The sequence below is a fragment of the Aythya marila genome (genome assembly GCF_965140915.1).
Source record: "Aythya marila genome assembly, chromosome: 7".
In the NCBI taxonomy this organism is placed as follows: Eukaryota; Metazoa; Chordata; class Aves; order Anseriformes; family Anatidae; genus Aythya; species Aythya marila.
Genome location: NC_139048.1, coordinates 5,926,371 through 5,949,345, shown reverse-complemented (window position 1 = coordinate 5,949,345; position 22,975 = coordinate 5,926,371). Strand labels below are relative to the sequence as shown.

The 22,975-nt window shown below is 45.6% G+C and overlaps 1 protein-coding gene across 2 annotated transcripts; it reads right to left on the bottom strand.

The window, feature by feature from the left end:
* Positions 1-5,406: 5,406 nt before the first annotated feature.
* Positions 5,407-22,314, bottom strand: RGS10 (regulator of G protein signaling 10). Of its 2 annotated transcripts, none has more exons than XM_082765449.1 (5): positions 22,159-22,314; positions 18,724-18,842; positions 17,189-17,275; positions 11,063-11,206; positions 5,407-8,434 (listed from the first exon to the last, which is right to left on the bottom strand). In XM_082765449.1, the coding sequence occupies exons 1-5, from the start codon at positions 22,205-22,207 to the stop codon at positions 8,288-8,290; spliced, it is 546 nt and encodes a 181-aa protein (XP_082621575.1). In that variant the 5' UTR covers positions 22,208-22,314; the 3' UTR covers positions 5,407-8,287. The 2 variants fall into 2 exon arrangements, with proteins under 2 accessions (XP_082621575.1, XP_082621574.1); XM_082765448.1 differs by lacking the exon at positions 22,159-22,314 and adding an exon at positions 21,839-22,048.
* Between the last annotated feature and the right edge of the window lie 661 nt (positions 22,315-22,975).

The window sequence follows — 22,975 nt, the reverse complement described above, 5'->3', positions numbered from 1 at the left end:
TTCTTTTGCTATGTAGACTACGGTTGGATTTTTCCAACCGTAGCAAATCCATACACTTGTAAAGCAAAATTACCATCTCCCGGAAAGAAACAGAGAGATGTCCTTGAGATGTAAGCATTGTATTTCAACTGTACAAGGAAACAATTAAGACAGTACACGCTTGCAATAAGTACAGTAGGATCAGTCTTCAGGATAATCTCTCAGGGACTATACCTTAGGAAAAAAAGGAAGTGAACCAAACTGTGTGGTGTTAACAAGATAGAAATATGATATTGCCCAAATCAGATTCAGCAAAACTAATTATATTGTCAGTCCTTGAAAGGCTCGTGAAAAAGGTCAGTTTTGTGTCAGACAAGGAGTAGAATTACATCCAGTAATTCAGATCTCATCAGCATAGTGTCTGCACATTGAAATGGCTATTGCGATGGCCCAGTCGGAGTTCTGAGCCGTGGGCACAAATGTGAAACGTCTGTTTCTTTTCTCACCGTGATAACAGTTCTTTTCCGTGCCTAGAAAATCTTTGTAGGTTATTAGTTGAGAACTATTTCTGAATTACGTAAAGCTACCAGACTGTCATTGCCCGCTAACATGCTGCAAAACCAGTGGCAAATGTTGTAGAATTTAATCTTGTCTTTGTTGCAGTGATATTGCAGCTGTGATGATCCAAGCTAAGGATATAAAACCATATATAAAACCACGACAGAAAGGTTAGCAGTTGGAGTAAAACAATATATTATATCAGGCCAGCTCACATCATTGTGAGAAAAAAAAAAAACAAAAACAAAAACCAAACAGACTTATTTTAAGGAATACAAGCTTTTGACTTTTTTTAGGGAGAAGTTTTGCAGTGAGCATTTATGATCCCCAAAGCATGTCTGCTTTCCTATTATATTGGTTGGTCTAGTAAAATATGTTTTTCTACTGACAAATCTTAAGGTTTGTTTTTTTTTTTTTAATGGCAGTACTGTTTACCACATGGGACCTTTGCATTTTATCCTGTTTGGTTCTGTCATGACCAGCAGCTCTAAAGATTTCTAGCTGGTGCAGAGCTCAACAGAGAAATTTTTAGCAGATAGAGGTACACGTGCATGAACGTGCACATGTAACACAATGGGTTTAAGAGAATGATGACACACAGAGCAACAACACTACAGATTATTCCTTGCTAATATAATACTAGAAAGACCAGACTATTTAGTTGCTGTACATACATTGCCCAATATATATATAAAAAAAAAAATGGTTCATGATATTGTAACTTTCTTCTACACACTCTGTTTCGTACTTGCCACATGCATGCTCTGCATGCCTGCGGGTAGCTAACAAAGCCCCCACTGCCAGATCTGCAGAGGTACATGAATGCACTGGGACTGTGTAATATTAGGGTAATGTTATGTTAGGAAAGAAATCATCAAACGTGTTGTGAGCAGCTTAGGCTACATGTTGTAACAAGTGAACATATTGTCAATGGAAAACAGTGATGCTTACACTGCTGTGAGCCATGGTTTTCCTTTTTTTTTTTCAGAGCTCGATAACAAGTACTTCTTTTTCCCATCTGTATTTTCTCCTGTGATAAAAAAAGATGATTTTTATAGGGTTTATGGGAGGGCTTGTGATTCATCAGCCCTTCAGAGCCACAACCACCTCTAAACATTGTATTTATAAGCTTTGAAGATGAATATAACAGAGGAAATAAAAGTAATAATCCCAGAGTGGGCAACGCTTACACAGATCGGGAGGGGTTAAGGAGCAGGGCAAAGACCACAGAGGGGTTGTTGGGAAGGAGGAGAAAGAGAAAGAGGGGGAGCTGAGGACTGCACATCCTCTTGGGAGTGGGTGCTTTGTTCTGCTGTAGTCCAGATGCTCATAAATCTCCCAACCTGGTAAAGCAAGACCTGTCTTGAAGCAAGATGCTGCTTAATACGAGAGTGCTGCCATAGAAGTAAAACTTCAGGTTGGCTGGACTTACCCACACCGTGCTTTTGGACACTGAAGTGTCCAGCTCAGCTCTTCCATAGGCAAACTAAGAGATGATGGTGAAGTGAATGACGGTTTTCACAGCACAGCAACAGATCCAACTTGGATATTCTGTGATTCTTTGATATGTCACCCCCCTCACCCCTTTTTTTCTCACCCAGTTCGGGAGCTTTGCTGTGACACCAGTTCTGTACACAAGGATAGCTGAACCTTAACCTTAACAGCATAACCATGAGCTACTCTTGGTAGCACTCAGATCCGTGGCTTTCCCTTTTGTTTGCCCCTACCCCACCCTTCTGGGTGTCTGGCGAGGTATCAGTTGTGCTGGTATCCCCGGGTATCCCTCACTGAAAACGCTGAACCCTAAAAAAACTCCCCGCTGCCAAGATCTGCATTTCTAGCTCGGCTCTCCTCTGAAGTGGGGGGAAAAATGAAAGAAGAGGGGAAAAAAGACCGAGTCGGTTTTTGGCAGCGCTCCTCTCACAGAAGAACATTCCACACTTTCACATGAAAGAGATTTTTAGCAAACCAGAGCAAAGAGTCAAAATGACAAACACAAACAATTACAAAAAACTGCCACACTCAGTAGTTTTTCTGACTGCTGCTAGTGGCTTAGTAAGAGTTTGGTTTGTTGCCTAATCTTGAGCTCAGAAAAAGACAGTTCATCTATAAGTTTACAGTGCTATTGGCCCGGCTACAGAGGATAAGATTTCCCTGAAGTCTTTGCCCAAGGCCTGATGATGACTCCAAAAATAACAAGTCGCCTTGAGGTTGGAAATTTTGGTTCAGAGAGATTTGGTTCATGTTCCGTAAACGATACACAAATATTCATCCGAGCGGATGGAAAACGCTTAGAAGCTACATAACGTAGCGAACAAGACCGGTCCTGAGATGGAAATAATTTGCTTAATTCTTTGCAGCGCTGCTGTCACTTGCAGCCATCTGTTCGCTGGGACTCCGCTGATAATCTATGAAGCAGCCTGGGAGATGAAACCCTCCGAAAGCAGAGATCACAAGGAGTTCAGATTGCTTTACAGTAGGGCAGGAAGTGGGTGGGGGAGAGGGAGGAAAGGATGAAATGTACAGCTCATACTCTGTTGGCTTCAGGATGAAAGCTTTCTCTGAAAAAAAAAAATAAATGTTAATTTCGTATTTCCTCCATGAGAGATGGTGTCAAAGACGTGGAGCAGCAGCCAGAGGTGTTCCATGAGCCCTGTCGCGTTCATTACACGGTGGCTTGCAGTTTCAATCCAAGAGGTCTTCTCTAAACCTGTGGGTTTGCCACCACCCAGTAGCCTGCTTGGGATGCTCAGAAGCCGGCTTTCCAAGGGTAGATAACAGAGAACAGAGAACAGCAGCAGAAATGGATCTCCCAGTCATGTAGGGAGCGATGTGCTCCTGCAGGGAACACCAAAACGCTGCCACTACGATTTGGTGACGTGCTGAGCTCTGCAGCCCCAGCAGTGTCCGTAGCAGCATTGCCTTTTACCTTCAATTTGTGCACTTTCTTGTCGTGCTTTTTCGTTATGCTCCTCGCTGTCTGGTCCTGCAGCACTTCAGGTGTGCAGAAAGGGCATCCCTCTGCTGCGTGCACTGCTGTTGTGAAAGAGTGGCTAAGCCCCAGCATTCAGCCCATGGAAAAAGTCTGCAGTCAGTACACACAGAACGGGAACCGAGAAAATCTCGTATTAGGCTGTTCCTCCAGACTGTGGGTTGAAAAACCCGAGAGGTTTTAATTTACCTCTAGGTTTGTCCCTTTGTTGTCACTCTGAGAGAGCTGCACGGCCGCAGCTGTTACCATAAACCCGTTCGGATATCTCCAAGTCCCACCTCTGCGCATGAATGACACGGAAAAACACTTGACATCTATCTAATCAAATGGTCGCAGGCAACGATAACCCCCAGGCAGCTGAGACAGGACTGAAAAAAAAATACAAAAAACGGAAACCACATTTGTTAGTGCTGATACAGCTCTCGCTGCCAGCTGCACGCTGACATGGTGCCTTGGGAGCCCTGGTGGCCAGGATTCCCCTGGGCTCGGGGCTCCAGCCAGGCAGGACGACCTGCGGAGAGACCCGGGACTCCTTTGGGAAAACTCACACCGAGGGGTTGCTGCAGCCACGCTCTGGTGAGGAAATGACCGGGCACTGCTGGAATCTGTGCGGAAAAAGGCGAGCTGCCACGCACTCAGTGCATCCCCGACAGAGATTTCAGGGCACCGAGCCCCCGCGTCCTGCACGACCAGCCTCACACCACACGTTATTGGCAGTAATTTAGCCGTGAAATGGGTTTTCTTGAGACATAAGTGATGGGCAATACGTTGAGTTTGAGGGAACGAAGAGCTGTGCCCTTCCTTTCTTCGCAGCCATTCTCTGCTGTCAGTATCCCTACGTGTGATTCTGCCAGGAGCCAGGAGAGGGTGCTGTTAAATTTGGCTTTTATTTCATTTACCCAAACAGCAACCACATTCTGTAAACCGCTTTCCCTCCTCCTTCCCCCACCACGCCAACCCGCTCAGTACTGGGCGCTTTTTAACTCCCAAATGAAATGGATTTGCCGCTCTTATCAGCCAAGACATGAGTAGTTGTGCTGATGAAAAACATCCCTCAACTATAACAGAGCTGCTAAATCACAGCGATCACAGTCGCACAGCAGCTGCTGAGGGCTTGTATGGCAACCCAGTAAAGTTACGTGGATCCTCTGGGTAAAGGACACCCCGCAGTTTGCTTTTAATGGTAAAAAGAGCACTCAAAGGCCTTGGACGGGAGCTGTGATGGATTTGAAACAAGAGGGAGCTGCCTCTGGGACAGGGCAAGGGACACGGCTGTGTGAACATCCTGGTGTGTCAGAGGATGACGTCTGGCAAAACTAGTTAACTTTGTAAGACTCGCTGCTCTGTCTGTAGGATGAAAAAACACAATTTATAAAAAGGGAACTCATATCGTTTTTCAGGTTTGAACCACTGTCCTCTCTCTGTACCACAGGCCTAGTTAGATCTTAAAGCAGATGCAAGTGCTACTGGTTTAACTCCATCTGTACCTTCAGTGAAAATATAAGCACGTTCTCAACTGTTACCGAAACCTTTCTGTACAGTCTTTCAAACCCTCTTTCTCCACATCAATGGGTTAGCAACTTGAAACAAGCACAACGGAAGAAACGGAATGAAAAAAAAAAAAAAAAAAAAAGGAGATGAAGGTACAAGCATCTGCTGTTTGAGTGACTTTCTGTGCTTTTGTTCAACAACAGCTGACTCGGAAGTGAAACCCGCTGTGCCATCCCAGCTTCCAAGAGAAAAACACACAGCGAGAGAATGCAAGCAACTGTGCTAACAGGGAATGAGAGCAGAAAACGGGATCGCTACAGCATATGAAGTGAGCTTGGCTCAAACTGCATTCAAAACAAAACAACCACCAGCACACAGGTTCGGTGTATTTGTAGAATATTTTAATTTTCAGCTGAGAAACACACATTAGGGCAGAATTCAAGGCACGTGATGAGGCATGAAAACTTTCTTGCTTTCTGTGCTTACACCTTCAGTGTAAATTCTATGAAAAGGAATAAATCCGTCCTATCTTTGACCTCTACATAAAGCAACTCTGAATGGCCACTTAGAGCACGAGGTACAATGTGAAGTTTACAGTTCTTGCTGGAATGCAGGATTTACTCCGAGAAACATCTCTTTTTCTGCCTGTGCAATTTGCTATATGCCTCGGACAATTTATTTCACAAAGTTTGATCAGTGATGAAATCAACAGAAGCAAATAACGTTCTCCACATATATACATGCTGCAATTACAGATAGCTGCTTGCATCAGTTGCTCTCTTACTGGATAATAGAGACCATGGATAGAAAATACCCTCTGATTTCTGCATCTCGCAAGCCTAGTTGTTTTTCTTAAAAGAAAACAAAACCAAAACAAACAACAAAAGAAAACAGAACAACACAAAACCTGGAAAGGCAGCCAAGAGGGCAATGAATTTTTTACTGCTGAGGCAAAAACACAATACAAAGATTAAAAATGTTGCGGATTTGGGTATACTATCATAAAAACATCATAGGCATTGAAATAAACATCACAGGCATTGAAATGCTGCTAAGAAATGCATTTCCATTTGAGTAGCTTTTGGCTGGTAGTAGTGTAAAGCACCTTTGTGTCTACTCCCACCGGGCAGTTGCTGTCACCAAGCAAATAATACAGTACCTGACAGCGAGAGTATTGCCAAGGAAAAAGTTGTTTTTGAGCAGCTACACACACGTATTTTCTCTCCTAATGCCCCACCATTGTTCATACAGCCTCGGGTTTACTTATTGTTTCAAAACTTGATAGTCAAAGACTTTTCTCCCCTCCTCATGCATTTTTGTAAATCAATATGATTAAAAATGAACCTACTACGCATCTGCATGATGAACACGGTAAGAGTTTATCCTGCATTTTTCCCATCAAAGTCCCCATCCTGCTTTTTCTAGATCACCAAGACTTCTGCTGCAATTACTGGGAAGAGACAAGTCCCAACTCCCAAATGTGCTTAAGCAGCCTGCTCCCAAGGACTTCAGCTGTAAGAGAAGTTCCATCCTCTGCCCTGGCAGGTGTTAAGAGCTCACTGTTACAGTGAATTTTCCAAAAATGTTATCCTGAGATTACAAATTGTTATAATCTCTGTAAATCCAGAACTGGATGGTCACATTTCCTAGGCCTCATTACAACAGAAGGATTGAAACATTGAAATATAGCTTAAGCATGAGGTCAAACACCGCTGAGAGTGCCTGTAGCAGGAATATGACTTCACCTTTAAATCTTTTGGGAGCATAAAAGGAAAAATTACTCATTGCATAAGAATTACACCTTAAAACATGCACACAGAAGGACTTTCATAATTTGCTTTTTTTTATTTCCTAAGAACAAACAGGCCATTTAGCTCTGGGGGAAGAATCACAAGTCCCATTCCCGCTCTTATATGTAACAAGAAGCACCCACAGCAACAATTTTCTTTACACGTTACCTGCAAGAATGGCTCAGAGATAAAGAAGTCATCATCAAGTCTATCAAGTGAATCTGCGTTCTCAAAAATTACAACCTAGACCTAGTTTTAAAAACACTGATAGTGACAGCAATGTATGACATCTGACCTTCCTAAAAACCACTACATGAAAAGCTAACTGTGCAATCTGATTAGCCAGCACATCAGCAAAAGTTCAAGGAAAGCAGTGCAAAAAAATGAAGGAGTAAGTAATGAAAGTGAAACAGAGCTAGACTACACACCGTGAAGCCTGTGAACAAGCACGTGGCTTTTTGCTTTCCCAAATAAAACTGCAATTTAATAACACTGGCAGGTTGACTTTAACAGAAATATCTTACAAAGTCAGACTTTGATGGTTGGCACATTGCAGAATAACTCTTGCCACACACAATGTGACTGAGACCCAGGAAAAAAACAGATGCTTCCCAGTAGCAGCATCTGACCCTGATGTAACAGACAATTTGGTTGACACGCAGGACGTGCCCCAGTCAAGCTTTGCTGAAATGAGTGTGCCCAATGTGGGATATTAACTGGCAGATTTCCTGACGGCTTTTAGGAATTCTTCAGAGATGCTCTGTGTCTAAGAGCATTTGTCCCAAAGGGGATATACATTGCTCCCTTCTCTGAAGGCGATTGTCTGCTGCAAAAATATTGGAGAAATTGAAGAAATACAAAAATGAAAACCATGATCAGAGAAGTGCTTTGATGTGTAAGTAAAGGCAAAGTAAAACTTCTGCCACCTTGAAAGAAAAAAGTTACACTGGAAAACAGGAGTGAGATTAGATTCCATTGATCTTGACTCTGAAAGATGCTGTCCCTTAATTAGAGTTTCCTATGAATGTCTCATTCACAAAATAACTTAAAACATACTCCTCAACAGCTGCTCCCAACAATTCAGAAAGTAAAAGCCATGCACAAATGAAAACCAGAAGGCACAAATTAAAACAACAACACAACAAAAAACCACTTTCTCAGCATCATTACGCACAAAAACAACAATGAAAAAAAAGCAAAAGAAACTGAAAGCATTTTAACTTGTGAAATATAAAATGCAATTCATGTTATGGAGGAATACCTCAGCCTTTTAGCTAGGAAACAGTCTGTCCATGGGCACTTGGTTATTTATTAGCTGTCATGCAAAAACAATTAGTCATTCAAGCAATTAAAAAGGTAAGTATCTCCTAAAAATGTTTTGAGCTTTCCCAAGCCCTATATGCAACTGCTATAAACCTAGACTGTTCCTGAGTGTGAGTTAATTACTGGATCGCCTCTCCTAACGAGATTCATCGTATCAAGTGTTGTAAATTCTTGATGCTCTTTTAGCTGCAGTCTGAGCCTCTGATGAATTCTCCTCCTGCTCCTCAGACTTCTTATGGTTTAGGAAGATGTCTGACTTTAAGAAGCGGCTGTAGCTGTCGTATTTCATCAGATTGAATATCTGGTAAGAGAGGAAAAGAAAAAAACACAAAAAAGAATGACCCAAGTAAAACTACATTCTGAATGAGGACAACATATGAATTCTACTGTTTTTTTTTTGTTTGTTTTCTGTTACTGCTGCCATGACTGTAATTACGAAAAGGCGCGACATTAAAATACACCTCAAAGTGTATTTTAGTTTTAATTTAAGTGTCAAATGGCTCCAGTGTAGGCTCATCCCTCAACACATCTGCTTTCTCTTCTATTTATATCCACTTCAGGCAAAAAAAATGCTAGAACTCATTTGGAGCTTGAAAACAAAAGTGCTTGGGAGAGGAGCCTGGAATCTGGTCAGTGTCAAGGTTGGGGCCGTATTTTGCTTGGTCTCGAAATAATGGGAAAGAAAAAAGAAAACCTGAAAACTACAACCACGGCAAAACCCAAGTCCGCACCACCCTCTGATGACTATCTCATTGGAGCAGCCTCCCTGAGCCATCACTCGTGACTCATTACATTTTATGGTACCCAGAGTGACTACGTTTCCAAGAGGAATTTCTGGATTCTGACCTGCATTTGTGGATCATCCAAATGCGGATAACCTTACAAGCCTCATTTCTGGCTGGTAGTGCAACTGGGTAATCCAGCTGTTTGGAAGGAAAAAAAATCTCAAACTGCCTCTTTGTCTTTTTCCCCGCATGTTCAAGGAACCTGAGCAGACACACCAAGGCAAGCAAACAGAACTTGACTTCTCTTGTCTGTGCGTGAGCTGGAACACCCCCCTTGCAAAATAAATGACATAAAGCACTTTACCAACCGTCACTTGTTCACTACCCCCCTTGCAAAACAAATGACATAAAGCATTTTACAAATCATCACTTGTTTATATATCTAGATATTTAAGTACACATTTAAAACGGTGGCAATCTTGAAGACTAAAAATTAATTCCAAAACACCCTCTTCATAGAGGCTCAAATCAATACAGTTAAGCAAGGTCAAATTACACTTGCTGGGGTTGGCTAACTCCAATATAATTACATTTATCAAACTAGCTTAAGGGCAAAAAAAAATTGCAATGAAAGCATCACCTGTTAAAATGTTTTAAGTCAGCTTAAGAACTTAGACTCCCCTTGTTCCTGTATCATCTACAGCATCTCCCAGAGAGGGAGAACGCTCAGATCAAAATCTTCTCTGAGTACCCCTACAGCCTGGTTAGCCAGACACAGATTTTATAATCACGTGCAAAAGCTGAGTTCTCTTTGTTCCCTCCTCTCGTCACCTCGGAGCAGGCACGTTTACCCTGCAAGTATTTAAAAATCTACAGATTTTCATGAACCACTTCCAACGCCTTTCAACAGCAACAGCTGCCTCTAAGCCCTGTGCTTAAGGTCGCCCCAGAAGTAGCCCCAGCTAAACCACCAGGGCTGCTGGGGAACCAAGTGCTGGTTATCACTGATGCTGGGAACCCTACGAGCTCTGGCCAACGAGCCCGGCTGACTGCGCCTGAAGCACAAGCTGCCAGTAGCAGTGAGCAGTGTTTGTTAGAGATCAAGTTATATGCACTGCTCTTCATAACTTTATAAGGATTGAAGACAAGAGAAGAACATAACTCTTCCTCAATTATCTAACAGCAATAAACAGGAGCTTCAAGCAGTGGAAATCTACAACAACCCAAACGTGCTGCATTTGGTAAGTTCACAGACTTTCTCCCTACACCACTGGGATTCTTCTCCCGCTGTTCTAGCACGTTTCCAGGCCAGCTATCACTAAGCCCTGGCTGTTTGTGTGCACGCTCACTGCAAAGCTGCAAAACATCCTAACCCAAGTAGCCCCTCCAGCTTCACCCTCATGACCACGTAATCACCCACCCGTCCCCCAAGCCAGGAGGTTTTCCATGACAAACATTGCTTCTTCCCGGGGAAGCTGGGTTTCAGGCACTTCCACTGCCAATGGTTTGGAATCTCCCTGAAAGACGGCAGGACCTTTGCTCCTCAGATCCCTCCAACTGATCCAGCCAGTGCCCAACTAACATATTCAGCACCTGATATAAAAATAGGCTGAAAACACTATTTTAAAGCAGTGTAACTGCTTCTCCGCAAAAGAGCTAAATGGAACATACAGGTAGTGCTGAGGTTGGTACAGAAATTAAAAATAGCACAGACGGCAAGTGCTGGAAAGCTGCAGATGACTCACTTCACAGCTTACGATTTGCACTAAGCTAACAATTAAGAAGATTTACCACCAGAAGGCGTACCTGAAGTCCACTACTTAATTTCTACCAGACCTCCCAAGTTCTGTAGGAAAACACAAAGCAGATGCCAACTCCTCTCTTTAGTTTTGTGTGTCGCAGAAGAGGGGGCTTTTTGGAAAACTGCATTATACTCACATAAATATAAATACAAAACAAAGCAAAGAGGGGAATCTTGAGCTCTCAGGGAAACCAGTGGCAACTACGGAAACAAACATCAGCAATGACTCGGCACAAGCGAACACAGGAAAATGTAGGCACAAAGTTAGGCACTCGGTGATTCCCAAGCTACCAGTGGAGGAACCCAGGAGCAAACTTCATCCAATTTTTCAGGAAAGTCCCAAACTGGAATTCATACGGTTCATATTTCTTCACCGTTCGCATGGGGAAGAAAATAGCTTTACCTGGTCCTGGAGCTTCTGAAACATTAGAGGGTGAGGTGTCTCCAAAATTGTCTCACTCAAACGGGACTGCCCTTCAACATTGACTTGGGACGAGGCCTTACTGGACAGGAAAGTCATGTAAATTTCTTTAGCTTTTTCTTGCATCTGCAAAAGGACACATTTACGTAAATAATTATTTACTGTGGAAATAGTCGCTGTATTTTTAAGGTTTTGATGGAAACTTCTAACTCGCTCACTTCTTAAAAACAAAACTTAGCGTGAATTGAAAAGGAAACAAACCAAAAATATAAAGATCAGCTTATTTATTTATACTTATTTGTGCTGGAGGAAAAACATCACTGCAGGCCAATTCCTGTGCTGACATGAGCAGAAGTTGTGAGTATTCAGCACGTCAGTCAGACAGCAGTTGTGATGTCCAAAACTGAGTATCCAGCGTAAAACTGTACAGCACCATCACCTAGGGTTTGTCTTCACTATTTAGAAGATTGTTTTTACTAATAGATAACCAGCATACACAAGGAACCCAGGAGGAAAAAAACACCATGGAAGTTTACTCTCCCTGTGCAGCAAAAAATAAGCAAATCAGTGCATAACGCCTGCTGCTGCTGGATAACCTCATCGTGCAGCTTACGTGTTTTTTTGTGTGTTTTTACCTCAGGGCAGCTCACGTCCAACACTGAGTACAAGGCTGGGGAAAAATATAATAATTTTTGGCTAACCGTATTGATAAGTCTCTCAAAAGCTGTTAAATAGAGGTGTGACTTGCATAAGGCACTGTGTTAGCATTTGCCCTGATTTCAGGGGTCTTCTCTTGATAGATCAGTACCAGCGATAGTGTTTCGACCACACCAGGCACCCTTAAGCATCAAAGCAACATCCAAGTGGCTAAAACCCTTTAACATCAAACACAGGCCAGTCAGATCAAGAAAAAGCTTGTGAGGAAGAACACTGCCAAGCCACGTACAAGGTAAGCCCCACTGCAGCCCTCTGAAAGCACAGCCTGCAGAGCAGCAGGCCCAGATAACTGGCAGTGGGTCCGTGTCAGCGCTCCTCGCTGCATTTAACAAGCAACTGTCTGCGAGGGGACCCTTTGGCAGGAAGTGGGCTTGAAGGAGGAAGCGCTTAAACCCTTACCCATGAACAAGTCCCAGAATTTCTTTAATGTTTCACAGCTGAGAATCAGCATTTGGTGATAATTAGAAGAAAAGCAACATGTGCTTGACAATTAGTAATGCCTGAGAGTTAACTCTCTCTCCGCCGAAGGGGACGCAAAGTGCTACAGGTCACTCAGCTGGTGGATAAATTGTCACGTGCCAGCTGCGTTCAGTCACTGTGAGGTGTTTTATGAAGATCCCCAATCTTTTCAGTTTCACAGATTAGGGGAGACTGGGTCAGAGACGTCTGTTCTAAATGAGCCATTAATCCAATCAGAGCTGTGACTGCCTTAAATTATGTTAAAGCCCTCACACAGACAAGGTGCAAAGGATATATTCCAAAGTTGCCTCCTTGAGCTGCCAGCCAGGACTTGGCAGCTGGCTAATCGATACCCACGGAGCTCCACGCCAGCCCCAGCACGAGGCGCTTCTTGCCCAAGGAGCACAGCAGCAAGCTGGGCACCACGGGGAAAGAGTAAAGGAAGGCTCGAGGGGAAACATGAGAGAAAACAGAAGTGCTGTGAGGAAGTTAGAGAACATGGGGGGAACAAGAAGACTGCGTGGGAGGCTGGTGAAATGGGGAGGATCTCTGGATTTTGTGGGAAAGAATGACAAAGAAAGGAAGTGAAAGAACTGTGGTAGGGAGAGGGGGTCACTGCAGAGACACGGGGGGCCTGATGTGGCACTGGAGACGTGGAAGTACATGAATGAACTTCACAGGTTCTGCTGCACACAGAGCCCCTCTTAGGCTACATCCATGTTCCAGCAGGAAAACATCAGTTGAACTAAAAAATAAATGAAGGTACAGTGAAGCTGCCAGTACGTTTATGCCTTCCCCAGAGGATGTTCATGGAAAGCCAGGTCCAGGCGGAAGAGGAAGCGCTGTTCCCAGTCGGTGGGTGGTGATCTTCGTTCTAGCCTCAAACTAAAGCCTCAGCGCGGGGGACTCTGCTCTGATTCTGAGGCTGGGACCTTGTTCACAGGTGGTTATTAAGGCGTTTCTGGCACTTTTCTCTTACATCTGTGTACTCGCCTCTGCATCCACGCCAAGTTCCCCTCTGGAATACAAAGTTCTGTCTACGCAAATCCCCCTCGGTAGTTCAAATGGATAAAATATTCCTTCCCACTTCCTTTCCTAAGGTCAAATTCAGCTCTGAAGCATGTGCGGTTCCCAAATGAGGTGAATGGGAGTCCCAGATGCTCATCAGAGCAGACTCCAGCAGTTAGCAGCTGTGCGGTGTTACCTAGTCCTTTATAAACACTGCCACATTTCACAGGAGAAGTAGCAGAAGGACGTGGTACAGAACAGATACGGAATCACAGTGTGATATGGGATGGAAAAGCCTTTCAGGACCATCAAATCCAACCATAACACACATTTGTTCTGAAAGTGGTCTCTACACAACTTGAGCATTTTGCTGAATTTCAGCAACAGCTGAAAAGATTCTCTGTTGTTCAAAACACTTCCTACAATCTGTAACTTGTCCTTACAGCTCAGCTGCAATAGAAGAAGCATTTAAAACTTGGAAAGTAGCACAAGGGACATGTTATTTATTTCATTAACAAGCAGAAACACATAACTAACCTCAGTAAAATATTTAAAGTTAAATTTTATTCACTTATCCTCACCACTCCCATTTCAATAGTTAAATGTGTGTCCTAAGATGTGGACCATATGGGTGGCAGCAGAGCTCACTTAATTCCTTCCCCAGTCTTCACTAAAAATGACATTTCTATTTTGACTTCAATTTTAAAGGAGTGATAAGGAAAACATCCTTTTTATTTCTTTATTTTAAATGACAGAGGTGTTTCCTGAGCGGAGGGGAAGAGCTTGTACTTCCATGTTGCAAGACAACAGCTTGGAGTCGGCCCACCTAAAGACCTGTCCAGGCTCTTGATGCAGTCTGCTCGCTGCCCAACTCTGCAGATGCTGAACATCTCCCCTGCACCATGCATGCATTTTGCGTTAGCTCACCAAAACAGGAAAACAAACGTAAACTCGAGGAGAGGTATGGTCTGAACTCCTTTTCTGCTGCTTTCTGCATTCCCACCACTAGTCTAGAGCCAACACCACGGGCAGGTGCCAGGCTTCTTCTTGCCAGTGCTCCCTCTGCTCCTGTGATCAAGCAACCCTGGCTGCACAGTGGCTCACATTCAAGAGGAAGGGGGCAGAGAAGATGCATCTGCACAACATCTTGCAAGATCTGCCGTGTAGGCTCGATACATCAGCTCTGTAGGCAGAGCCCACATGGCTGTGGTTAGAGTAAAGACTGAAGCAAACTTAATGAGCCTTGACAAAAGGCACTGGATATTTTCTCAGAATGGCACTAACAGAGTTCGGCAGCTTGCGGCCAGCAGAAAGCACGGCCAGGGCGAGCTGGCACCTGCCTGCAAGGAGCAGGCTGGAGAGGAGGGAAGGGCAGCAGCTCCCGAGCCAACCTCCCCACCTCACAGCAGCCCCCGCAGGACCACGACAGCACTGGGCACAGCAGATAATTAATCCAACGAGCAGCTGGTGACTTTGGTGCAAGCTGCATCTAAGAAAACCCTCATGCTAACACTCGCACGTCAAGTAACGGCAAGTTTATTTTATACTTTAAAAATAGAAAAAAACAATCCTACTTTATCCAGGTTTAATTGAAATCAACTTCATCTGACCGAAATCTGAGTGTCTGTGAGAGTTTCTGTGGTAAACCAGCTCTAATGAGAAGCAGGTTGTTAAATAACTAAGTTGGTTTTGGAACACTTTGCTCACATCAGACAGACACAAAGTGATTTCTGCAAGAGTCACTTTCAGAAGACATATTCGTGCTTAATGCTATCGTGAACACTTGAAGGATTTCTACTTTTAGTGCTTTTTCTAGCTGTGTAAGTTAACTAAATAAGCAGTAGCTACGAAAACTCACTGCAAATCCGTGTCATCCTAAAGCACACTTATGCTACCTGGTTGTAATGTTTGGAGTCTACTGTGCCAAAGCTCTCGTTACACACTGTGCTGTAACGACTGGTACTGAATAATTCAGCTGAGTTGAAACTAATCAAGTCTCCATCCCTTCGTTTGGCAATCCAGTCAAGCATTCACTAAGCTGCTATCTCTATCCATCAGTTTGCCATTTCCTGCACTAGCGTGCACAATCCTGTAAATCTAAAAAGATGGAAATTATTTAGGAAGGGAAAATCTGATTGCTATCCAGTGGCAAACATGGGACCTGACAGAAGGATTTTCCATTTTCGTTTCCTTTTTAAAGTCTGGTTTGATACCTACACACCTCTTAGCAAGGACACTGCGTGACACACCAAGAAAAAAAAACATCTGCCCTACACAGAGCAAAGGGATCTTTCCATTTGTTCATGAATTGCGATGCTGTCTTCTATTTTACCAGCTCAGAAGGGGAGTAGGGAACCAGCCAGGACGCTGTATGGACATCTGGGGGAGGAGGAGATCAAACGCCTTCTACCTCAGACTGACACGATGGGATTGGAAGCAGCTGCTTGCTCCGAAGCAGAGCCAGGTCTGAGGACCTGTCTGGGCGAGCTTGGTGCCATCAGACGTTGGCTTCCAGCGCGCCCCAGCCCAGCTGCAGCTGAAATCCCCTCACAGGCAAGGGGACAGATGGACTCGCAGCCTGGCTGCGCTCCTCACTCCACCCACAGAAACTGCTGCCACTGGAGGGGCAGCTAGCACAAGCAGTAACCTCTGTCATCCTGCCTCCTGACACTTGACTGTCCCCTCTCAAAAATAAGTATTGCTGAAAATCCAGTATTCTGCTGGAAAACATTATCCACTGACAACATTTGACTGGCCTGAAGACAGGAAGTCCTGCAGTCTGGACACAAGAACTGGGGCAGCTCCTCCAGATGCACTTGCTAATGCCCCTAGAAGGCCAGCTCCCCCACCTGATTCCAATTCCCTGGCACTTCTGATGTTACGCACAGCATATGCTGTCCCATCTGAAGCAGGTTTAAGTGGCATTTTCCCAGCCTCACCTCCTCATGCTATTCTATTTGGCCAGAATAACGCAAAAGGGGCTGTAAGTTTGCACCTGTTGCCTTCCAAAACATTCCCTTTGTCATCAATAAGAGGGGGGTATGTAAAGGGCATAAAGGTGGGATATCAAAATAAAGAGGGCTTCTAGGATTTAAGAGCCTTATTTTCACTGATTGTACTATTCAGTTGGAGTTTTGAAACTACCTTGAAGATAAATAAATTCGGAATTTGACAAAAAATAAATCTTAGAGTTTTTCCAGAAACAATCAAACAGGACGTGGTACATATTTTAGGCCTGACTCTACAGGCTTCTAAGAAGAAGCAAAAGTACATCCTGTGTTCCTGCTGCACCTAGACTTCGATGGAAGTCACTGGAGATGGTTGGTTAAAAAGCTTCCAACAGAATATTTTTACCAGAAAACTATAGCTTTTATGAAAATATGAAAATAGGAATGTATCAAAAAAAAAAAAAAAAAAAAGTATCAATCTGAATAAATATTTAAACAAAATAATTCAAATGGACCCTCAAATACTTTTGCTTTGGTAATTTAGTAAGGCAAAACAATTCAGTTTGGTATTGTAAAACATTTTGTTTGTGCTGTTTGTTTTTATGTTTGCGTATTAAGCATAGTGGTGTATATTTTGATATAATAGCTGCTATGTTTTAAAATGTCCTGAAATATGTAACTTTATATTTTCAAACAAGATAATGCAATATTAGTGAACTAAACTTTTTGCTATTCCAAAGCAGCAACAAAAAGTTTAGTTGTCAAACACGGCAAACTTGGCAATTTCAGCATTTTGTTTTGATTGGAAATAAAACCAACTTTGTTTCTAAACAATTCTACCACAATGATTTCAGTACAACTCCCTCAAATGTGTTTATTTGCACTCACATGAGGCATGTTATGTGACAGAAATATTACAGCTCCATTTCTGCTATGGAAACCTTGCTGACAAGTAAAATTTATTTAGGAAGCGTACCTGTTTTTTTCCCTGTGTTTTCTTAAATTCTTCACATGCTAGCCAGAACAAAACATTTTCTTCACTGAATTCTTTCTTTAAAAATTCCTAGGGAAAAGAAAAAGAAAAGTTACCAAAGCTAGGACCCAATTTCTCGACTGTTCTTCTCTCTTCCTACCGTAGCTATTAAAGCCAGAAGCTGCCTATGGCTAGTTTTCACCGTGACACGAGTTAAGAGTGTGACAGAAGCACTGCATTAATGTGTCTACTCGCTGCTGAGGCACCAATGAACAATATATTCAGCACTTTAAAAGCACATTCCAGGAGAAGGATGAGCTACATCTAATCTCAGAGCTTATCAGTAACTAAGATGAAGAGCGTCTTCAGTCTCCCTTAAATAACTTGAGCAATTTCACAGTTATTACTCAAAGGGAACTCTGCAAATATATGAATTCATTAGCAGGTGAGTATAATGAACTATTTTAATGACAGCAACAGATCACTTGAGATTCTTGTCTAGCATCTTTCTGATTTTTTTAATGAGTGAAATCTCTACATATCAAAGTGTTTCTAAACATGATCATCAGTGGCAATAAATTTACTTAAGTAACTAAAGCAGAAGACGTATTTGCCTTCTCTAAACGGTGTTTAAGCATTCTCCCAAAACTGAAGAATGTTTTAAAATGAGGGGAAAAAACTACATTAAACTGACGTATAAAAAGCAGTGATTGAAATATTTATAGCTCTGAGATTGACAATTTTTACTTCCAAGCATTAGAAAATAAAGATTGAGTAATGCCAAGAATTAAATAGTACCACGATTTTTGTTGTTGTTTCAAGAATTCTCAATCACACAGTAATTGCAGTGGTTTATAATCCTGGTTTACATCAGTTTTCAAACCAGTCTGGGAGGAAATAATTCATCCCAGTGCATTTTATCAGTTCTTGGCCCAGCAAAGCCATACTTTACCAGGTAGTTCCTATTGCTGCAGCTAATCCTTTGACTTCAGCCACAAGGCCTTGATAAACCAACTGTCCGTCCTCATCTAATTAAGCCTCAAGCCTCCATTTGGAGCTACACAAGCTCACAGTTTGTAGTTAAGCTAATGTTTTTCAGTACAGCTGCTGCAATACAAAATAAGAGCCACTCAGAGTTATCAGGCTGAGGGAATGGTTTGAGGTAACTTGCTGCTTGAGTAAGGATGTGTGGGAATGGGCCCAGCAATTAATAATGCTTGGCAAGAGAGATCAGTTGCTCAAGGCCTGTCGTTTATCTAACAGTAAACTGTTAATCCTCACAACAGCTGACCGATCCCATTAAAAAGACGCTACCCAAAGCCTTCCGCAGGCCTTACAAGAGCAAGCAATTCCCCACATCAGCAGCTCGGCAAATGCCACAGCTCCAACTCTGCCACCTCGGCACAGGGTACGCGTCTAGAAGGATGCGAGCCTGTGTGCTTACAGCACTGGCACAGCTGCACCGTTTGTGGTGAGCCTCATTCATCTCACTCCTCCTAATTCTAGTTTATATAAATATTTATAGGTAATATAGCAACCCTAAATCGTTTAACTCCCTCTGGATCTTCGAGGAGGTTCTCCAGCGACGAAGCCCATTTTGAGGTTCCTTTCAAGCTCTGGTGGCTGCTGCTGGGGTGACCCTCGCTGTCGTTTATCTCTGGAAAAATTGAGGAGAGCATCTTTGTTAGGAGTGATTAACATCACACGCAGTTCTTCCCCATTCCCCTCTGCTCCCTTGGATTACAGCTGCGCTCTTTAAAGGAAACACCATAAAACTGAAAATAAACACACGCACATATTTGAATGCTGCTTTGCATCGAGAGAGGTAAAATTGTCTCGCAGCTGGATAATTCACGAGCACAGAAGTAGGCGCTGCCATCGCTTTATGGGAGTTCAGGCACCTTTTGCCTGCGGAGCACAGTGACCGCAGCCCGCGCAGCAGCAGGACCTTTCCTTCTGCCTTTCCTCCTGGCAGCCCGTGGCATCGGTGCCTACAAAGCAAATCCCACTCGGTCGCACGCACGAAACTTATTTTTAAGGAAAGTTTCATCGCTGGGAGGTGGGAAAAGGCAGAAGGGGAAAGAAATGCGATGGTTTGTTCAGCAGAACAAGTCTGGCACCTTCACGTGGTCTCAGGGGAGAGGGGCAGCTGGCAGAGGAGCCTCACCCCAGCTGAGCCAATCTGCGCTGGGCGAGCAGCCTCTGGGTGTTTTTTCTGCTTGCTTGTTTGTTTTCAAGTCCCCTGAAGTTCTGTTTTCACAAGGTACGCTGGGCTGCCACCGCAGATAGGACAGCTGGTACATGGTTCTGAGTATTTCTGTCCCAGGGACAGAAAGCACATCGCATCCAAGGCTGGTGAAGCCAAAAAATTGTTTGCTGGCTACGCATCAGAAGACCTATTCCTTGGGAAAGCTCCAGAGCTTTTATTGCTGATCTGAACAACTCTCAAATACACATGAAGAGCTTGGCCTCCTTTCCTCGTGCACTCGGGATGCCAGGAGGAGACGCAGAAGGGCTGAAGGGCCGTGAGCAGCCAGGCAGCAGCCGAGGTCCCTGCACACCGCAGAGGTGCACAAAGCGCGTGCTGAAACCACCGCAGGCGTCCTCACAGCCCCTTCGTCTCTCCCTGCCGGTACTGGAAACCCGGATCCCAGCAACTTCTGCTGCAGTTCTCTTACAAACCCTCCCTCCGCCATGAATCTAAACCTCAGCAAGTATCTCACAGCATGATCTGTGCAGAGCTGTGCTATCAGATGCCCTTCGCAGCTATGGTTAAACCCCACGAAGCACTCGCACTGCAGCAAAGAGTTTGGGCTGCTGCAGACTTGCAGAGTCCATTTGTTTTCCTAACGGTGAGAGAGACCACTGTGAAAATCTCCCCTTCCCACTTCACAAGTGGTAATTTCAGGTTTCAGGACACCCCCTCAGTAAGGGCCGTGACAGGTTTGTCTCCAAAGCAGCAGGTACAGCTACAGCCCTGCCCGTGTAAGAAAATTAATTCCACTCTGCCTGAGACGCAGCGCTGCAGTGAATTATCTGTGCCTCAGTTTCCCCTCCCCTCAAGGCAAAAGGATGTGGTTCCCGATTGTGATTTGTGAAATTTATCTTAGGAGCCTGACTCAAAGCGTCCAGGCATCTGATCTTTGTAAACCAAGCGACAGCCAGGTGGGAGCAGCAAGGCAATGTGAGCAGAGCACCACGGGCTCCTGAGGGTCGCTCCCACCTGCAAGCAGAGCGGCAGCGCTGCGTAAAGGGGTGCAGGGCAGGGGGGAACACCCTCCAGCTTTATAAGCCCACGAAAGCCGCTGGGTGTTTTTATTACACCCCGTTAAATAAGCAGTCACAAACATTCTCCTTTTTAATACAAGTGACCCCCAATTGGGATCGTACCTTCCCACCCCATGTATTAGCTTCACGTAGCAGATTTGATGTGTGATGTCCAGAAGTTTTTAAGACCTTAGGACAGGATAAAGATCCCCAGAATGATCCCCATGTCCATAGCCCCAAGATCTTACTAAATTTCCTTAGAAACAATGCTTCCACTGAAGAAATGAAATGAGAACCTCAATGAGAACCTTTCCTTAAAAACCACTCAATGAAAACCTGAAACCGTTTATTTTAGAATGCAATCCTGCAATAAACGTAATTACAGGAATAACCCTAATTATCACCGTTTGCTGTTTATAAAGATAACTTCCTGCTGTTAAAAGCATCTGGTGACCAAGTTACATAGCGTACGCTGGGAATAACAGGCTCAGCACCAGCGTTTAGTGACCAACAGGTACATGTCTGTGAGCAATAAAACCAGGCAGCCAGGCACTTGCTGCCACTGAGCACGGGGAGATAACTGTGAGCATGGAGCAGGGCGTTACGCCATGGCAGTTCTTCCACTTCACGTTCCTGAAAAAGCCGTAATCAGCACGCACGCGATAAACACGCTAATTATATCTCTTATTTCTGACTGCCCCAGGAAAGCGCTCGCTATCTCTCAGGCAGAGCAGAAGCCAAGAGGCAGAGCGAGCCAGCAGCAGGCAGCTCGGGGGCTGCTGAAGCAAAGTTTCCACTGAGCGAGCAGCCCTGACACCGCTGCCTCTGGGATGTGCAGCGGCCGGCACGAACACAGCAAGCGACCAAGTGCTTGCTCGCACGGCACCGTTATTTCGGAGGAGAATCCCACGCTCTGCTAGCAGGCGGGATAGCGTGGTAGTTCAGGGCAGGATCCTGCAGGAGCTGCTTTTTCCAGTCAGGCAGCAAGGCTGGGATAAAGCCTCTTTGTGCGGGGCAGATGTGCTGGGGAGCGCGGCGCTCGTAACGCTGTGCCTGTCAGATGAGGGGGGCTATCAGAAACGGCAAAGAGCTGCAGCCTCCGATGATATGGGCCGAAAGCACAGCAAGCAGAGCTCACACCGAGCTGTGCCAGCAGCCACAGAGAGACCTGGAGCCTCACCAAGCCCCTGAGACACCAGGCATGGCCCTCACGGAGCCCCCTCAGCGCCTGCTGCCCCCAGCCCACCTCACGCAGCCCCTGCTCGCACCAAACATCCAGCACGGGCCTCCTTATCCAACCTCAACGGCTCCGTGATCACACGCTTGATTGTTAATTAAGGAAACCCTCCTTAATTGATCCAGCAGTCCCGTTGAAGGTTCACCTGCCTGTTTCGCGAAGCCACGGCGCCTTGCTGCTGCTTTGGGCGCGCTCCCCGCACCGCATCCCGTCCTGCGGCCACCACCAGCACCACCAGCAGCAGCAGCAGCAGCAGCTGGCCACCGGCTTCCACTTTTAGCCCCCAGGAAGGAAGCGCAGGGGCCGTTCTGCTTTCGCAGCATCTCTGGAGGCGCTCCCCGGCCACGCATCCCTGCGAACGAGGCGCCCGAAGCCTTTCCCTCAGCGCGGCGGCCGCCCCATGGCTCCCCCCATCCCGTCCCGGTCCCGTCCCCGTCCCCGTCCCCCCAGCCTGAGGCGCCCCCGGTACCTGAGGGCGGGCGCTTCCTGCTGAGGCGGCTCACGGCCCGGTTGAACATCGCGGGGCCCGCAGGGGGGTGCCGAGAGAGGGGGGAGCGGCCCCGTCCCAGCCCAGCCCGGCCCGGCCCGGCCCGGCCCTGCCCTGCCCGGCCCCGACCGCCGCCTCCTGCCGGGCGCCGCCGCCGCCCGCTCCGCCCCGCGGCTGAGGCGGTGCCGGTAACGGGGCCGGGCGCTGCTCGCCGAGAGGCCCCGGGAGGTGCTGCCGGGGGCGGCTCCCGCTCGCCTCAGCCCCGCTGCACCCTCGCTCGGCCCCGCCGGGCTCCTGCCCCACACGGGCAGCCGCCATCGGGCAGGTGCTGGGCGGCCCCGACATGGCGGTGGCGCCTTCCCGCCAGAAGCGGCGGGCGGGTGGCGCTGCCCGGGCTCCCCCTCGCTCTCCCGAGACGTGGAAGAGCAATTCTGGCCCGGCAGAGGGGCAGCGAAGATGTTAACATTTCCCTTTCTCGTTTATTTCATTTTGAAAAGTGGCATTTTACTGAAATACTTCTCCCCCAACACCCAAGAGCCCCACCAGCGGCCACGGCCGCCCCCATTTTGTGTCCGCCTCAGCACACAACGGGCTCCCCTCACAAACCCAGGGATGTTTTCCGCTTACACACGAGGCCAAGCTCCCTTCCCTGGGAATCGGTGACACCAGAACCCCCAACACGAGAATAAATCGCATCTGTGCTTCCAAAGTAAATAACAGCACAATACCTTCCAGCTGAAGGGATTTGGCCTGTGCGCTGCTGGATTTGTGCCTCGCCTACCAGGGCCAAAAGCTGTGT